General features: G+C 51.3%; 1 protein-coding gene across 1 annotated transcript; it reads left to right on the top strand.

Moving 5' to 3' along the window:
- Positions 1-1,144: 1,144 nt before the first annotated feature.
- On the top strand, positions 1,145-15,159 carry AMBP (alpha-1-microglobulin/bikunin precursor). The gene is made up of 10 exons (XM_032240469.1): positions 1,145-1,516; positions 2,836-2,978; positions 4,525-4,601; positions 5,402-5,518; positions 6,275-6,376; positions 9,535-9,581; positions 12,563-12,644; positions 13,719-13,886; positions 14,208-14,381; positions 15,017-15,159. Exons 1-10 carry the CDS (start codon positions 1,400-1,402, stop codon positions 15,046-15,048), a joined length of 1,059 nt encoding a protein of 352 aa, XP_032096360.1. The 5' UTR covers positions 1,145-1,399; the 3' UTR covers positions 15,049-15,159.
- The last annotated feature ends 2,275 nt before the right edge of the window (positions 15,160-17,434 follow it).

Below are 17,434 nucleotides of genomic sequence, written 5' to 3'. Positions count from 1 at the left end.
TATGTCTTCTCTCAGCGCCGGAGGTCAGATATCTGAGACCAAGATGTCAGCAGAGCCACGTTTCCTCTGAAGGCTCTGGGGGAAAGTCCCTCCTTGCCTTTTGCTAGCTTTTGGTGGCTGCCATCAGTCCCTGGCGATCTTTGACTTACAGCTGCATCCCTCCCATCTGTGCCCCGGCTTCACGCCACGCCTTCCCCGTGCGTCTCTCTGTCTCTGTGACTGAGTCTCCCTCACCATTCTCTTATAAAGATACTGGTCATTGGATTTAGGACCCCTGACATCAGTTCGATGCCTCATCTAACTAATCACATCTGCAATCAGGTTCATTCCGCAGTTCTGGGTGGGCATGGATTTTGGAGGGGGCACTGTTCAAGCCTCCCCAAACACATAGCTCTTAATTCTATGCTGGGACTGTCCTGGGGCATTGCAAGTGCTCGCTCAGCAAGGCCGGGAGCTAGGACTATGATTACCCTCATTTACAGATGAAGGAAACAAGGCACTGAGTGGTAAAGTGACTTGCCCAAGGTCACACAGCAGTGAGTGCCATCGTAGGCTGTCTGGCCCCCATGTCCATGGTCTCAACCATGCCTTTCCCAGCTACTCCACTCCCGGAGTAGGGGATGCTGGGCAAGTCACTTCACTTCTTGGTGACTCAACTCATCTGCCTGTAAAGGGGACAAATAGCGCCTACTTCATAAGCTTGTTGTGGGGATTCAGCGGACGCCTGTGGCGCGTGTAAAGTGCCTGGTACGCAGCAGCACAGAGCAGGTGCTCAGTGAACAGAAGCTCAGAACGGTCATCATCGTTAACATCTCTATTACTTGCAAAGGCTAGGGCAAGCCTGGGGGTGGGGGAAGGAGCTCTGGGGACAGGATACCTGGGTTCTGGTCTTGGTTCTGCCCATACACCTCCGTGAGGTCTCTGGCAAGTCACTTCCTCTCCCTGGGCCTCAGTTTTTTCCTCTGAGAAATGGGCCCAATCAGGCTTCACCTGCTGGCTCACAGGGCTCTGAGGTCCTGATGGCATGACTCAGCAGAAAGGCCAGGTCGCCCCATCCTCGCTTGCCCCCAGTGACAGGTGGGGAACCTGTGCGAAAGACTTTTGGGGGACAGAGCCCAACTCTGGTGCCCCAGGGCCCTATGGTGCTTGGCCAATGCCTCTTCTGAAGCAGCCACCCTGGCCTCTTGGTACCTGACCCCAGCCAGGCTACAGGGATTGATCGCAGCTGGCCTTGAAGCCATAACTGACCCCAGCTGAGCAGGGCAAACATTGAGGTCACCTACAAGCCACAGGCCCCTTTCCCAGCCTCAGTTCACAGCTGCCCCAGGCAGGGAGGCGGTGGCCCTTCTGTCACTAGACCAAGCCTGTGGGAGACACCAAGGCGGAGGAGCCCAGAGCCATGAGGAGCCTCGGGGCCCTGCTCTTGCTGCTGAGCGCCTGCATGGCAGTGAGCGCTGGCCCTGTGCCGACGCCGCCCGAAGGCATCCAAGTGCAGGAAAACTTCAATATCTCTCGGGTGAGGCTGCCGCTCTCTGTGCTGGGGTGGAGGTGGTGATGGGGTATGCAGGCAGGTGGGTAATTCTGGGTAAATGCTGCCTGCCTGGGGGTCTCGGGCTCCCACTCAGCCCCTTTGGGATTATGGGATCCTTGAAGGTACAACTCAATCCCCTGCCTTTCTGTGGAACTCTGGCCGACAGTCTCTGAGTCAAACGTCCTCACTTTCTGCACTGTCCTCGTGGACGCCGAAGGGAGCCCTTGTGTTCATGGGAACCCGCTCCAGGGACGGCTTTGTCCTGCCTGCCCCATGCCGGCACCTAGCTTTGCCCAGACCTTGCTGCCCACCCCACTCCCAGCCCTCTCCCTGTGGTGTCTTTCCCTTAGCTCTTCCTGCGTCCCCTGCCCACGTCCCAGCCTGACTGCGGACAGAGACCTGGGGTGGCACAGGGTGGGCGGTAGCTGGCAGCTTTCGGTTGGGCGTGCAGGGCTTATGGGAAAGCGTGAAGCAGGACAGAGATGGCAGTTGGGGGACATTCAGAGGCTTAGGTACAGGAGAGACCTGGACAGGGGCAGGACATTATCCTGCAAGGGTGGAGTTCCAGAGCTGCCTTCCAGCCCCCGCTCTGCCCTGAATCCCAGGGTGGCTTTGAGTAAACGCTTATCCGCCTGGGGCTCAGTCTCCATGTCCGTATGAAGGGTCTCAGACACTTCTAGCTGTAGTGTCATGGGTTTTGTTTACTTCTAGGGACAAGGAAAGGTTGTGGCAGAGGGGCAGTGAGGAGCAGGTCCCCTGTGGCAGTCTGGGATGCAAAGGGCCTGGGGCACATTGGCCTGTACCACAGGAGCGTGAGGGTTCCCTCGGCCATCCGTGCACTTTCAGGAGGAAGAGGCAGGAGGCCTGTGTTGAATGACCCCATCATGTTCATTATACTTTTGAAATACTTCCCAATATGGCGCTGTGGGCTGCCTTGTGAGGTGGGGAGCACCTCATCACTGGAGGAGGAAAAGACAGGACTCCAGCTCTTGGGGAGCAGCGGTTGATGGAGCTCTGGACAGATCCCACATCTCAACAGAGTAAGCCCTTCTGCAGGGCAGGCTGGTACCCCAGCCACATACCTGCTTCCTGGGCTTGCTGTGGTGCCTGAGTCTCCACTCTTGGGGGATCTGTCCTCCCTTGAAGGCGTGTGGTCGCCAATTAGTTGTAAGACATTATTCCTTAGAAAGATAAGTCATTGTGAGGAGGAGGAGGAAGAGGCGGAGGGTGGGGAGCAGATGTCAGCCAGGTCTGCTTTGAGGCCTGAGACTGACGCAGACTCCCAGAGCTCACCTGCCTCCTAGATCTACGGGAAGTGGTACAACCTGGCCATCGGTTCCACGTGCCCCTGGCTAAAGAAGATCATGCACAAGTTGAAAGTGAGCACGCTGGTGCTGGAAGAGGGCGCCACGGAGTCGGAGATCAGCATGACCAGCACTCGCTGGCGGTGAGCGTAGGGGTGGGGTGGGAAAGGTCCCCCCCAGAGGAACCAAGAGACCCCCATGCCTTCCCAGCCCTGCCCACCCTGGGAAGTGCAGATCTCTGTTTCCAACCCGGACCTTCCCACTGAACCCAGATCCCTCTCCCCTCCTCCACCAGGATGGCCCTTTTCAGGTGTCCTATCTCTTCCTCAAGGGTGATGTCCCCGCACTGTGCCTGCTCTGCAAACTGCTGCTCCCCCTTGGTCGTTCCTTAGCCCAGTGTGGGCACTCCTACCCCCCAGGGACCCAACCTGGGAACTGGGCTCCTCTCTCCACTGTCACCCATCATAAAGTCCTGCCCGTTCTCCTCCTAAATCCCTGCAACCTGCTTACTTCTCCCCTCCCCAGTGCCACCGCCCCGGTCCAAGCCACCTCCCTTTCTTTCCTGGCTGTCTGCCACAACCTGTCCACAACCCATCCACTCTTCACCCAGTAGCCAGAAAGATCTTTTGAAAACTCAAATCTGCTCAAGACCCTTCCATGACTCCCCACTACCCTGGGAGTAAGACTCAAACCCTTGATGTGGCTTTCCGGGACCCTCCCACAGAACTCCCCACCACACGCTCTGCCATGTACTCTGAGTCCTATCCATGTGGACCTTCTCTCGGTTCTGGAACTCTCACTCCTCCAGGTCTTTGCACCTGTTGTTCCTTTTACTGAGAGCACCTCTCCCCACTTCCCTGGGCTAATTAATTCCAGTGGATCCATCAGAACTTAGGTTTCTTGTCACCTCCTCCAGGAAGCCCTCCCAGACACCCAGGTTCAGGTTATACTCCCCTCTGTGCACCCAAAGAGCACCTCATGTTCCACCTCCCACCCATGTGGCACTTCTCACACTGATTACATCTGCCTGCAGCCTGCCTGCCTGCCCCACACGATTGCAAGCTCCAGGAACTCCAGGGGTTGGGGTTTGTCTTTTGCTTGCTTATGTACCCCTGGCATGTAGCACAGCGCTTGTTACATAGATGTTGCCCAATAAATGTTCATTGGGTAAGCAGTGCTTATTGGAATAGTAATAGCTAATACATATATAGTGCTTCCTCCAAGCTCTTTACATAGGCGGGGTCAGCGGATCCTCACACCAACCATGTGAGGTAGAAACCGTCATCAAGCCCGTTTGATAAATGAGAAAACTGGGGTGAGACAGACACAGAACAATACACGAATGAGTGCAGGAATTCCTCATTCCATTCCTCCTGCCTCCGTATCATGCGTAGATTTGATTAAGGAAGGCAGTTCTAGCGCTGGCTTTGCTAGGAGGCTGGCATGGATTAGTCTCTTCTCTGTCCCTCTGTCATATGTAAAATGGGGGTCTCTTGGGGCCAGTGTGAGGATTAAAAAGACATTTGGAAATGCTCATTTCCAAATTAAAAAGCAAACAAAAACATGCAAACAACGACAACAAAAACTCCCCCAAACCAAGGCATTCGGAAAGAGCCCTGCGGGAGGGTGGGGTGTCAGGAGCATGCTCTCGACCAGGAGTGACCTTCCTTTTGGTTTGTTCATTTCTAGGAAAGGTTTCTGTGAGCAGACCTCTTGGGCTTATGAGAAAACAGATACTGATGGGAAGTTTCTCTATCACGAATCCAGTAAGCGGAGTGGAAAGAGACATGCACATTCTCTCCTTTGCTGGAAAATACCTTGGTCTCCTCAGCCCCCTCTGCCTCTGTGACCTTTTTTCCCATTAAGTTGTCATTGAGCCTTCCAGACAACTCCTCCTCTTCCTCCTCCTTCTCCTCCTCTCCTCCCCTCCTTCCCTCTCTCGTTCCCTGACCTCCAGTACCCTCGCCCAGAGTAAGTGATGGTGCTGATTTCACTACTCTTCATGTCTTCTTAGGTACCTGCTATCAGCTGATAAAAATTTACTAAGCATCTACCATGTACAGTGAGCATGATGCTAAGTGTGAGAGGGATTTGGACATTAATTTATCTGTTAGTTCAGAAAATGTTTATTGAATATGCTCTATGTGCCAAATAATTGTGTTAGGGCTGAATATATGAATGTTTGGCTAGACAGATGGGTGAATGAACAAATGATTGGTAACTGAATATATAACTGGATAAATGAGCCAATCAGTCAGTTACCTAATAGGTAAATTGATGGGGTAATAGGGGAAAGAAGGAAGGAAGAAACGAAGGGAGATGGATTGATGCATGGAGAGGATAAATGGATTGAGTGATGGTGGATGAATTAATGTGAGCACATGAAGGAGACAGATGGGTGGATAGGGAGAGACTGAATATGGATGAATTGATAAATGGATATGTGGGAGGCATGGGTGGACAGATGGGTGGATGAGATGGTGTGTGTGTAAATAGGTGATGGACTTCCCGATAGAAGAGTCTTCTGCCCACTGATCCCTTTGGTCTGTCTGCATCTCCCATGCAGAATGGAACGTAACCATGGAGTCCTATGTGGCCCACACCAACTATGATGAGTATGCCATTTTTCTGACCAAGAAATTCAGCCGCCATCATGGACCCACCATTACTGCCAAGCTCTACGGTAAAGGCTTATTACTAGATATGCCCACTGGAGTTGAGGGTGGGAGAACGTTGATTTAAGGACAGTGGAGTGGGTAAGGACAGGGAGTTTTGCTTCTTCCTTCTGACAAAACTCCAATTTGGAGAAAGGTGCAACCATTGAGTCTCCCTGGAGAAGGCAAAATTCTCTTCTTTTGATCTCTAAAATTCCAGGCCCAGAGGATTAGAGCCTCCAGGCCCTTAAAAAGAATCAGCTGGGACTGAGTGCTGTGGCTCACGTCTGCAATCCCAACACCTTGAGAGGCCAAGGCAAGAGGATTGCTTTAGGCCAGGAGTTTGAGACCAGCTTGGGCAACATACTGAGACTGCATCTCTAAGAAAAATTAAAGAATTAGCTGGGCATGGTGGCATGTGCCTGCAGCCCTAGCTACTCAGGAGGCTTAGGTAGGAAGGTTGCTTGAGCCCAGGAGTTTGAGGCTGCCGTGAGCCATGATTGTGCCACTGCATTCCAGCCTGGGCAACAGAGCAAGACCCTGTCTCAAAAAAAAAAAAAAAGGGAAAAGTCCTCTGTGGGGACTCAGGAGACGTGGGTGGGAACCTGAGAGGAACCCCTCTTCCTCTTGGGAGCCTGTCTTTCCCTAAGTGGATCAAATAGATTAAACTGCATCAGTAGTTTTCAAATTTTCCCTAAGTGAAAATCACTGGGCAAAATCATTTCAGGCCCTTCCACTCCAGGCACCTGGTGGTTCTAGGCATCTCCTCTGCTTCCTCCTTGCAGGGCGGGAGCCACAGCTGAGGGAAAGCCTCCTGCAGGACTTCAGAGTGGTTGCCCAGGGTGTGGGCATCCCTGAGGATTCCATCTTCACCATGGCTGACCGAGGTACGTAGCACCCCCCACCTCAAATTCCTGGCCCCTCTTCATCCCTTATGGGCCCCAGAGACCGTCTCAGCCCCTGGATCCTTACTGTAACCCTCTGAGATAAAAAGGGGCCATGGCCTCCCTTCTATAGTGAATCAGGAAGCCAATGGATTTGCTCCAAGTCTCACAGTTTATTCCTAGCAGAGCTTAGACTAGAACCCATGTGTCTCAGGGAGGTGGTAGCCAGAATCCATAGCTACCTCTTAGGAGGCAAAAGAGTTTTGGAATTAAGAGCATGGGCTCAGGAATCAGAGTGTTATGGGATCTTTGAGGCATTGCTTTTCTGGCTGTAAACCTCTGTGGCCGGTGGTATCTTTGCCTGAGTTTTGCTTGGGCCTGCTGGGCTTGTTCCATCCACTTGGCCTGGCAGGCTGTGCCTGGCTCTCACGCTGCTGGCCTGGGTCCCACACTTCAAAGGGAGACCAAGACTCAGGCATGAAGCAGCAAGGGGTGTGTAAGTGAGCGTGGGGTCCAGCCACTGCAGTCAGACCTGCTGGCTGCTGCCATGGAGTGGGCAGCTCCAGGTGTTGGCATGGGTGTCAGCTGTCTGTTAGGGTGTGGTTGGACCAGATGCACCACAAGCAGCTTCCCAGCTGGCACCATGGAATGCAGTGGTGCCTGGAAGCTTGGAGATGCCACAAACTGCAGGGTCCCAAAGAGAGAGTCACAGTCCTGGCTCGGGGAGTTCCCAGGTCTGGGGTCCCCAAAGGGCTGCAGCTTTTCTCTCCTTCTCTTCACCTGTAATGTGGTGCGCAACGGGCATGTTTCAGCCCTGTTTGTGTTACAGTTATTTTAACCTTGCCATTTGGTGGGTCCCAAGTTCTCGTCCTGTGACAAGAAAGAATGAGGTATGCAGACAATAGGAGGGTGAGCAAGATGAAGGGGAGTTTTACTGAGCAATAGAACAGCTTGGAGTAGACCACAGTGGGTAGCTCCTTTCCATAGCCAGCCAGTTCCAGTGAGTGTTCAGCACCTAGCAGAGAGGAGTCCCTGGAATGGGAAGTTCTTCTCTGCAGGCAGGTCAACTGCTGAGGCTGCAGCTCTCAGCAGAGGAGGCCCTAGAGTGGGTGTCTCCTCTCTGCAGGCAGGTCATCTTATTGTCTCCCCTTGTCTCTCTGTCCTCTCTTCAAATCTGGCTGAGTCTGGGGTTGTCATCTCTGTCCTTTCTTCAAGCCTGGCCGAGTTTGGGGTTTTTATGGGCCTCAGAGGGGAGGAAGTTCATACTACGGACTGGCCCATGGGTGGCCATGGGGAGGCCCAGGGAAAAGCACTACAAGTTCTCCATCTGGCTCACAGGACTGGAGGCCCAGCCCCCAGACTTCAGGCCCTCCCCAGCTTGAAGGTGTTGCTTCACTGGGGACCAGCCCCCTTCCAATCAGGAGCGTGTCAGCTTCCTGCTACTATGCATGGCACCGAGGCTGTTCATGCAAAGGGTTGCCTGCAGGCCAGTGCCAGGTTGCCATCAGCCCCCACTTGGTCTCCTTCCCATGCTTGTTGGCACCCAAAGTCTGGAGGGCTGAGGTGGCGGGGGACTGGGATGTCAGCACTTCCCTGAGCGTGTGCACACCTGGCCAGCCTGCAACAGTACCCTGGCTTGGCCTTAATCTTGATCTGAGATCAAAGCAGGAACCAACAGCAGGGAGAAGCCAGGCAGTGGGAACAGGCACCCTAGAGTCTGCGGTGGGCAGGGCACCTGAGAGTGCAGAGATGCCTAGGTCAACAGCCACAGCAGGGTGGCTACAGCTGCACTCAGGGAGCTCCTGCCCCAGCAACGCAGAAGGGGGAGGGCTCCCACTGTGCCCAGCTCCCACCAATTCCGTGGAGTGTGCAGCCCCAGCCACACTCCTTACAGCCTGGGGCAGGGGCTGCAGGTCCAAGCTGGGTCCATGCCAGTGTCTGGGTCTGAGGTGACATGGTGGCAAGCTCCCTCCATGGCCCCAATGCTCAGGGGTGGCCTGAGGCTCTCCTTGCCTAGCTTGCAGCCCTACCCAAGGGTGGGGGGAATTCCTTCAGGAGCAGATTGTAGGCCCCAGGCTCAGCCATCAGGAGTGTCAGGCTTGGCAGTCACCCCAATGTGGGGCAGACCCTGAGGACATGGTGGCCCCCAGTGGCCCCACACAGAGCCTCCTCATGAGGCACAGGAACCCAGTGTCCTCAGTGGGATGGACATGGTGGTCGCACCACTGGCTAGGTCCCTGAAGTGGGCGCCACTCCTATTACCTGTCCTGGGTCCCTGAAGCACGGCCCCAGCTCCAAGCCCCGGGCCCACCTCCATGCTCTGTGTGCAAGTACGGCACTGCCCAGCTATGCCTCGGGAACCCTCTCTGCCCAATTGCATTGTTCCCCTGCTGACAGATGACTTGGCCCAACCCCACTGTGACGGTCCCCAGGGGTGGGCTCCAGGACTCTCTACCTCCTCCCACACCCTCTCTGCCATGATGGTGGGCCAGAATGGCAATGTGGGCTAGGGTCTAGAGCAGCAGAGGCTCTGGGCCTGGGAGTGGGTTCTACCTGGCTACACAAAGATGGGGGCAGCACAGTTGCCCGCCTCAAGGACGTAAGGCACAGGGGTCCCAGCTCCACCACTGCCACTCCCACAGTCACTCCTGCCACCACTGCACTTGCCTCCCCCGTTCGATGGCAGAGGCCACTCCGGATGGCCCACTGCTGCCATCACAAGCACCTGGATTCAGACTTAGCTATGTGGCCTCCGGTAGTCACCTTCTCAGAGCCTCATTTCCCACTTCTGTAAATCGGGCATAATACTGCCTTCCTTAGAAATTGCTGTAAAAGGCAATGCAATAAAACCATTAAGCCCAACAGCACTGTGCTCATAAATGCTTAGCCAGTGTTCGCTATTGCTATTCTGCCATGATGCCGACAAAATGATGCAGGTGGGGTGGGGTGGAGTGGACAGATGGGAATGATGGTGCAGCCACCAGTCTGTTGCTTTTGCAGTGAATGGCCTTGAGCAAGCCACGTGGGCAGAACCATTGATGAAGTGGACTAAGGCACAAGAAGTTCCCAGCACGATGCTCACCAAAGTTACAGATCTGGGTCTAGGATGGCCCCTGAGCCTGATCCTCTTACTCACGCCTCTCTCCTGCTCTGTGACCTAGGTGAATGCGTCCCTGGGGAGCAGGAACCACAGCCCATCCTACACCGGGTGAGTGCCTCAGCCCCCAACCCCATGCCACTCAACTCTGCCCCAGGCACACTGCACACTTGATCCTGCTGCGGTAGGAGGCAGAGTCATGGGGAGGGGTTGAGAGAAGGTAGTGATGGGCATGAGTGTTGAAGTCAGACTCACTGGGGCTCCATCCTGATTCTGCCACCTGGGATAGCTGATGATCCATCTGGACCTCATTTTCTCATCTTCGAAATAGGATGATTACACTTACCTTCCAGGCTTGTGGAAGAATTTAATGCCATATAGAAAAGTTCTTAACACAGTGCCTACAAGTGTCTAAAAGAAGTTAACACTCAATAATGAAATAACAATACTCAATAATGAAATAATGATATTCAGTCCATGAAAATCAATCAACTGATCTCCCTAAAAATCAGCAAACCTGAGAACAGACAGCTTCTCAAACCATCTCTTTTCCTGTGTTGCCTCCTGATTTTTGGGGCTTCCTTATGCTTCCTTTTTATTTTCCTGCCTTTTGCCATGTTGATTACGCTTTCTTCATTCTCTTTTCTCTGATTATTTGGAAAATCACATATCCTATTCTACTGTTGTTGTATGTCTGTACATGGGTGTATATCTGTGTGTGTACGTATATAAGTGTATGTAATATTTATTTAGAAAAATATTATTGAAAATTGAAAAACTATGAACCCTCCACAAAAAGACAAAATGTCCTTGTTCCTACATAGAGTCAACAGTTAACACATTATATATTTGCTCCCATATTTTAAAATAAAATGACCATTGCTTTTATAAAACGAATAAATGCTCATTATAAAGAATTAAAGTAATGCAGAAAAGTATAAAGATAAGTAAAAGATTTTTTTTTTAAATCACACCACCTCGAAGCTATCAGCAGTCACACAATTTCTGGAATCTTGCCTCACATGTGGGTAAAAGGACTTATAGAAAAAAGGACAAATTGATGATCATATTTAGATATACTATTATTAAATGGGATTATACTACAGGTGATATTTTTAATTTTTAAAAGCATTATTTGTAGTTTTACTTGAATTTTTTTTTTTTTGAGATGGAGTCCCACTCTGTCACCCAGGCTGGAGTGCAGTGACAGGATCTCAGCTCACTGCCACCTCTGCCTCCCGAGTTCAAGTGATTCTCCTGCCTCAGCCTCCTGAGTAGCTGTGATTACACACACCCACCACCACACCCAGCTAATTTTTACTTTTATTTTTTTTAGTAAGGACAGGGTTTTGCCATGTTGGCCAGGTGGGTCTTGAACACCTGACCTCAGGAGATCTGCCTTCTTTGGCCTCCCAATGTGCTGGGATTAAAGGCAAGAGCCACTGTGCCTCGTCTTTTGATTTTTTTTTTCTTTTTTTTTTTTTAAAGAAACTAAAGTGGGCTTCTTGAATTTCAAATAAATATTTATTCACAAAAGGATTGATGTCCTAAAGATTCTTCTAAAGTTAAGGTTGTGAAAAGACATTTAAGAGGTTGCCATCACTGTATATTTTTAAAGAGTGGATTCTGACTAGCGTGAGATGGTATTTCAATGTGGTTTTGATTCGCATTTGTCTAATGACCAGTGATGATGAGCATTTTTTCATGTTTGTTGGCCTCGTATACGTCTTCTTTTGAAAAGTGTCTGTTCATATACTTTGCCCACTTTTGAATGGGTTTGTTTGTTTTTTTCTTGTAAATCTGTTTTAGTTCTTTGTAGATTCTGGATATTAGCCCTTTGTCAGATGGGTAGATTGCAAAAAATTTTTCCCATTCTGTTGGTTGCTGGTTCACTCTAATGCTTGTTTCTTTTGCTGTGCAGAAGCTCTGGAGTTTAATTAGATCCCGTTTGTCTATTTTGGCTTTTGTTGCCATTGCTTTTGGTGTTTTAGGCATGAAGTCCTTGCCTACGCCTATGTCCTGGATGGTATTAATAGCCTAGGTTTTCTTCTAGCATTTTTATGGTGTTAGGTCTTATGTTTAAATCTTTAATCCATCTGGAGTTAATTTTTTAATATTCAACAATTTTCTACTTTCACATGCTCATTTCCACCACTGTGGGCTCCTGTTATATGGATGTATGTCATCTTTTTTTTTTCCTTTTGATTGCATGTCATCTTGAATTTCAGGGAAGGTTTAAGTATTCCTGTTTCTTATTGCCATCAACCTGAATTCCAGAACATCCAGAATGTCTCCCATTTAATGAGGATATTTCTTCAGCCCAACCCAATTCTGGCAGTTGCAGGATTTAACTTGTCCCGTGGTTTTTCTCGGTTTCTCTATCCTTATCAAGGAAAGCCTATATGCCACCAGCTTGAGACTGGTCTGGAAGACAGTGGAAATTCTTGACAGTTTTCACAGTGTGTTGCCCCTGAAAAGGAGATGGGAAATTCTGAGATTACTACAGATACCTTCTCGAGTTCCAGGTCTCACCTGTGGGCAGGGTTGCTGTCTACTGGCCAGCAGTTTCCTGGTCATCTCTTGACAGCTTTGACAGCCTTCCCTGCTCTGCAGTCCCCACCACCACAACAAGGAGTTAGGATCAGTCTCAGGGTCCCTTCTTTCTCTCTGGATTTTTTCTGCAAGCAGCTAATGATGATCTGGTCAGCCCTTCCTGCAAACCAGGTGCACCTGTGCTCTGTCATGCAAAAATGCCTTCACATCTTTAGTGTGAGGATGCTGCTCTCCTCTGGGAGATAGCATTTTTTCATTACTATATTCTTGTAGGCACTTCAACTGGAAGTTGGATATGGGGCTATTGTCCTAACTCATGGTTCTGAATTTCATTTCAGACCAGAAATCTGTCCTGTGATGCCTATTTGGGAATTCCGGTTGATGCTTTTGGGAAAACGGTTCATTAACCAGTCTAGGAGCTGTGTTACTACTTATACCCTGATTCCCAAAGCAAGCTGTTCATTTGTATATTCCAGGGGTACAGGAAAGTAATAGTGGCAAGGGGTCTGCAACTTCTTCTTCTTTTTCTGTCCCCCCAGAGAGCCCAAAGGGCTGTGCTCCCCCAAGAAGAGGAAGGATCAGGGGGTGGACAGCTGGTAACTGATGCCGCCAAGAAGGAAGGTAATGAGCACCTGCCTTTTCAGCCCCTCTGCCATACTTCAGAGAGGAAGGGCCCATAGTTGGCTCACCCTGGCTGCTCTCATCACTGCAAAGGCTCTTTATCTGTTAGAGACTCGAGGGCTGGACTGAGAAAAGGCAAATCAAGTACTCTGCACTCTGCCAGGGGATTTGGGGGCAGAATGAGGAGCATGAGGCGTGGTCCTGAGTTTGAGAACTGTCAGCTTCGTGATGAGAAGCTGGTCCTTGCCCTGTCTGTATGACTGTGTGGCCTCCTAGCCTTGGTTTCCTCATCTGTGTTATGGGATAATAACCTGTGGGGCTGAACATCAGGGCTCTTGTAGGAGCAGGTGGGGGAGGGACATGGGAATGCTTTGTGTAGTAGTTGACAGTGTTCAGGAACAACCTCCTCTCCAACTCGCTCAGCAAACCCTGAACCTGCGCTGCCCCAGGCCCTGTGCTGGGCACTGGGGTCATATAGACCACTTGTCATTTTGGAATTCCTGGTCTAGTGGGAGGCATCCAAGGGAGAAGGTTATGGACCCCAAAGGAAGGGTCTGTTAAAGGGCGGGGGGAGCTGAGAGGTTGGAGGGGTGGGGGCATCAGGAGACGTCATGGATAAAAGGGAATTCTTGTGTGTCCAGGCATCCAGGTAAAATTTTATGAAGGGTGGCATTTCAGGGGGCAAGGAACAATGGGAGCAAAGGCAGGATGGGTGGGACTTGGTGAAAAGGTCAGGCTGGCCAGTGTGGTGCTGGTGAATATGTCATCAGCTACTATTACAGAGTTTTGGGGCAGACAAGACCAATACAGGGGGACAGTGGGTCTGTGGTTCACTCGTAACTCTCCATAACATGGAGTGGAATGAGCACTGGTTTTGGAGACAGGATTTTAAATCTTATCTCTATGTGATCCTGGGCAAGTTACTTCATCTCTCTGAGGGTCAGTCTGCTTATCAAAAAAGAGTTGATAATCCTTTTAGTGAACATTAAATGAAATGACACGTATTAGGCGCCCAGCCTGATCCCAGGTACACAGTCAACACTTGATCAGTGCTGCTGGTCTGCCCCTCCCTAGATTCCTGCCAGCTGGGCCCCTCGGCAGGCCCCTGCATGGGAATGAGCTACAGGTATTTCTATAACGGCACATCCATGGCCTGTGAGACTTTCCAGTATGGCGGCTGCATGGGCAACGCTAACAACTTCATCACAGAGAAGGAGTGTCTGCAGACCTGCCGGACTGTGGGTGAGTGCGGGCCCCCACCCCGGTGCACTCAGCACCCTCAAGACCCTGTCCCTCCAGTAAACCACCTGCTAATTGAAAAGGTAGCTAAGAGAGGGCACTCCAGGAGTAGAACTCCAGGTGGTTTCCCGAAATCATAGGAATTCCACATTTGGATGTGGAAGACTTCAGGCAAATCATTTTCTTTCTGTGGGCATCAGTTTCCCCATCTGTCAAAGAGGGATGAGGTGTTCTAGACGAGCAGCTCTGGCTCAGCAGTCCCATGTATGTCTGATCAGCAGTCGCAAGGGTTTCTCATGTTCCATGCCTCTCCCCACTCCACAGCGGCCTGCAATCTCCCCATAGTACGGGGCCCCTGCCGAGCCTTCAACGAGCTCTGGGCATTTGATGCTGTCCAGGGAAAGTGTGTCCAATTCATCTACGGGGGCTGCCAAGGCAACGGGAACAAGTTCTACTCAGAGAAGGAGTGCAGAGAGTACTGCGGTGTTCCTGGTGATGGTAGGCAGCCCTGCGGGGTACCAGGCTGGGGCGAGGGGCTGTGGGAGTCCAGGGGGGAAGGCCCTGGGAGGAGCAGGGGTCTGGAGAGCTGAGTTCAGGACTCTCTACCCGGTAAGCAGCCCATCTACTCTCTGAAATGGGATCGAGCCAGAGGACTTACCCCAGCTAGAATTGGGCCCTGGGGAGGTACTAGTCAGGCATCTGCAGAGGGTATGTAGGGCTGGCTGAGGAGCGGGGCAGAGCTGGGCTTTACTTCTGCGCCTGCAATGTTGAGCAAGTGCCAACGAGTATCAGTTTCCTCTGTAACATGGGACAAAGCATCTGCCTTCAGCCTTCCAGTACCTGACGTGGAGTTAGTACTCAGCTAATGGCAACTGCTACTACTAATAACAACGATGGCAGTAATAGCATTCCAGGAAACAGCACCATTCAGGGTGTCTGTGCCTTGATTTTCCCGCTGGAAAATGGCACCTGCGGTAAATCAGAAGAGGAAAAAGCTCCAATCATTTTGTGGAATGCCCTTTGGAGATCAATCATTCAGCAAGGAGATGATACTGGCCCCGGGTGACAGCTGTCTTCCCTCCCCTGAATGTCCCTGCCCACGGACCCTTCCCTGAGTCTCTCTCTGTCCACAGGGGACGAGGAGCTGCTGCGCTTCTCCAACTAACAACTGGCCGGTCTAAAGTCAGAGGATGGCCAGTGTCTCTCCCGGGGTCCTGCGGCAGGCCACACCAAGCAACCTGGGTCCAAATAAAACCTAAATTGTGAACCCCTGAAATTCTGTGTCCTCATTGTTCATTGTCATCACAAGTGTAACCGGGAGGCAGAGGGGAGAAAAGGCCAGGGTGGGGCGATCTGCAACCCCAGCTTTCCCTAGATATGAAAACTCCATTGGAAACGCAATAGAACTATCTTCAGTACATGACATTGGCTACGCATATTATGAAACAAATCACAGCTCTATTTACAATAGTGTAAAATGGAATGATTTTGTTTTGTTTTAATAAGGTTAGGAAAGAAAGGAGGAAGCAGCTCTGGGAACTTGTTTCTGGGAGAGGTTTGATGGGTCATCAGTGACCCAGGCTCAGAGGGAATAATTGTGCTCTGCAGTACCCAGGCAGCTCAGAGCAGACAGCCCACAAGTGCATGAAATGAGTCCCCTGTGCTTTGCCACACCAAACACCTCCCCAAGGTTTTACATCAGCTGCAGCCACATCCCCAGAACCAGCTGCCTGGAACTGGAAAGCCTCAGGTGTTTCTTTTCATGGTTTTGGGGACCCCATCCCCTGGGACCTTCCCCTGGGCCTTTGTCTTGGAAGGAGAGTGCTCACTGGCCTTCGCATTGTGACCAGGGCAACGGCATTGTGTCCAGGCATTTGACTATGACACTTGCTACAACTTTTCACTAAAAATAAATTCACAATGCTCATCTCAAAAGGTGCCAGGAATCTTTCTCAGCCCTCGGTCTGGCCTGGCTTCTCCTCATTCTTAGGAAAGGGACTAGATGGGCTGTCCAGAGCAGCTCAGGACACGCCTGGCCCAAGAGCAGGACTCCAAGAGCCTCCAGTGTAGACACACAGGCTTTATAAACATCTGATTTATAAATACCTCTTGCTACCTGCATTCACCCAGAGCCCCGGCGGCAGCTGCGGCCGTAGAGGAATTGGAAGCCCCAGCTTCGTGGGCTCTGATGTGAAGAGCTGACCCCAGCAGAGAAACCCAGGCAGGGACCTACCTCCTCCCCTCTGTGGGTGACCAGCATCCTAAGGGCTGATGGCCAGTCCAGTCCCGGGTTCATCTTTTGTGCTCATTTGCTTAAGAGACCAGCCAGGAAAGGAGGGATTCCACAGTTCTGCTTGAGGGAATGAAGCTGGAGACAAGGACTGGGGGTAGAAAGCTTTGCAGTCCCCTGGGCCAGATACACCAAGACCCTCCCTTTGTCTCCCCCAACATCAAAGCATGGGGTTTCCAGGTTCCAACAGAGAAGACTGCCCTGAGGGTCAGCATCTGCGGTCACAGCCAGGACTTTCTGGCTGGAAGGAGGTGGGGTCAGGTGTAGGGAGACAGGCAATTGTCTAGGAGAAGTGAGAGGCCCTCCGGCCTGGGACTGACTAAGGTGCTCCCATCCTGTGTCCACATCCTGTTCCTTCCACATGTGCCTCCCATGCCAGGCCGGCCAGCCATGACAGTTCAAAGGAGCCATGCTGAAGAGCGATAGTTGGAAGTGACTTGAACTGAAAGACAAATGCTTAAATTGGAGGGTGCAAGCTGCAGGGGTACAGGCCAGCTTCGGCTGCTGGGTGGACATGGTGCTCACAAGGTATTTTTTTATGTTTTCGAGACAGGGTTGCGCTCTGTCTCCCAGGCTGGAGTGCAGTGCCATGATCTTGGCTCACTGAATCCTTGACTTCCTGGGCTCAAGCGATCCTCCCACCTCAGCCTCCTGAGTAGCTGGGACTACAGGTGCATGCCACCATACCCGGCTAATTTTGGTATTTTTGTTGTTGTTGAGACAGGTTTTGCCACGTGGCCCAGGCTGGTGTTGAACGCCTGAACTTAAGTAATCCTCCCACCTTGGTTTCACAGTCTTGGGATTACAGACATGAGCTCCCAAGTCTGGCTGATGTATTTTTTCACAGCTCTGAATCTGTCACTTGAAAACTGAGTTTCCACCTAAAAATCTGGGTTTCTCAGTTCTCTTGAAAATAATTGGCATCCTGATGCCAGCGATGAGCTGGAGCTTCGCAGAGCTGCCCCCTGAAGGGCCTCGCCTTGTGTTAACGAGCTCTGCTCGCCCGCCTGCCTGGTCCGGAGGCTTTTGACTCTGTGACACTTGCTACAACTTTTCACTAAAAATAAATTTAAAAATCAATGTACCCTAGCTTTTAACCGAGGGGTGGGATGGGGGTGCAGTACCTTGTGACCCCGAGTCGGAGGAATTCATAACACTCATCTCAGAAGGCTCCAGGAACCTTTCTCAGCACAGTGGACACCCCTACCTTGAAGATTCACTCCATTCTTAAATAGTCTCACCTCAAATTTCTCTTTCAAAG

This window comes from Sapajus apella, unplaced genomic scaffold (genome assembly GCF_009761245.1).
Source record: "Sapajus apella isolate SASKATOON/1434 unplaced genomic scaffold, GSC_monkey_1.0 scaffold46, whole genome shotgun sequence".
Lineage (NCBI taxonomy): Eukaryota > Metazoa > Chordata > Mammalia > Primates > Cebidae > Sapajus > Sapajus apella.
Note: the sequence above shows the minus strand (reverse complement) of the source record. Positions and strands in the feature narration are given on the sequence as shown.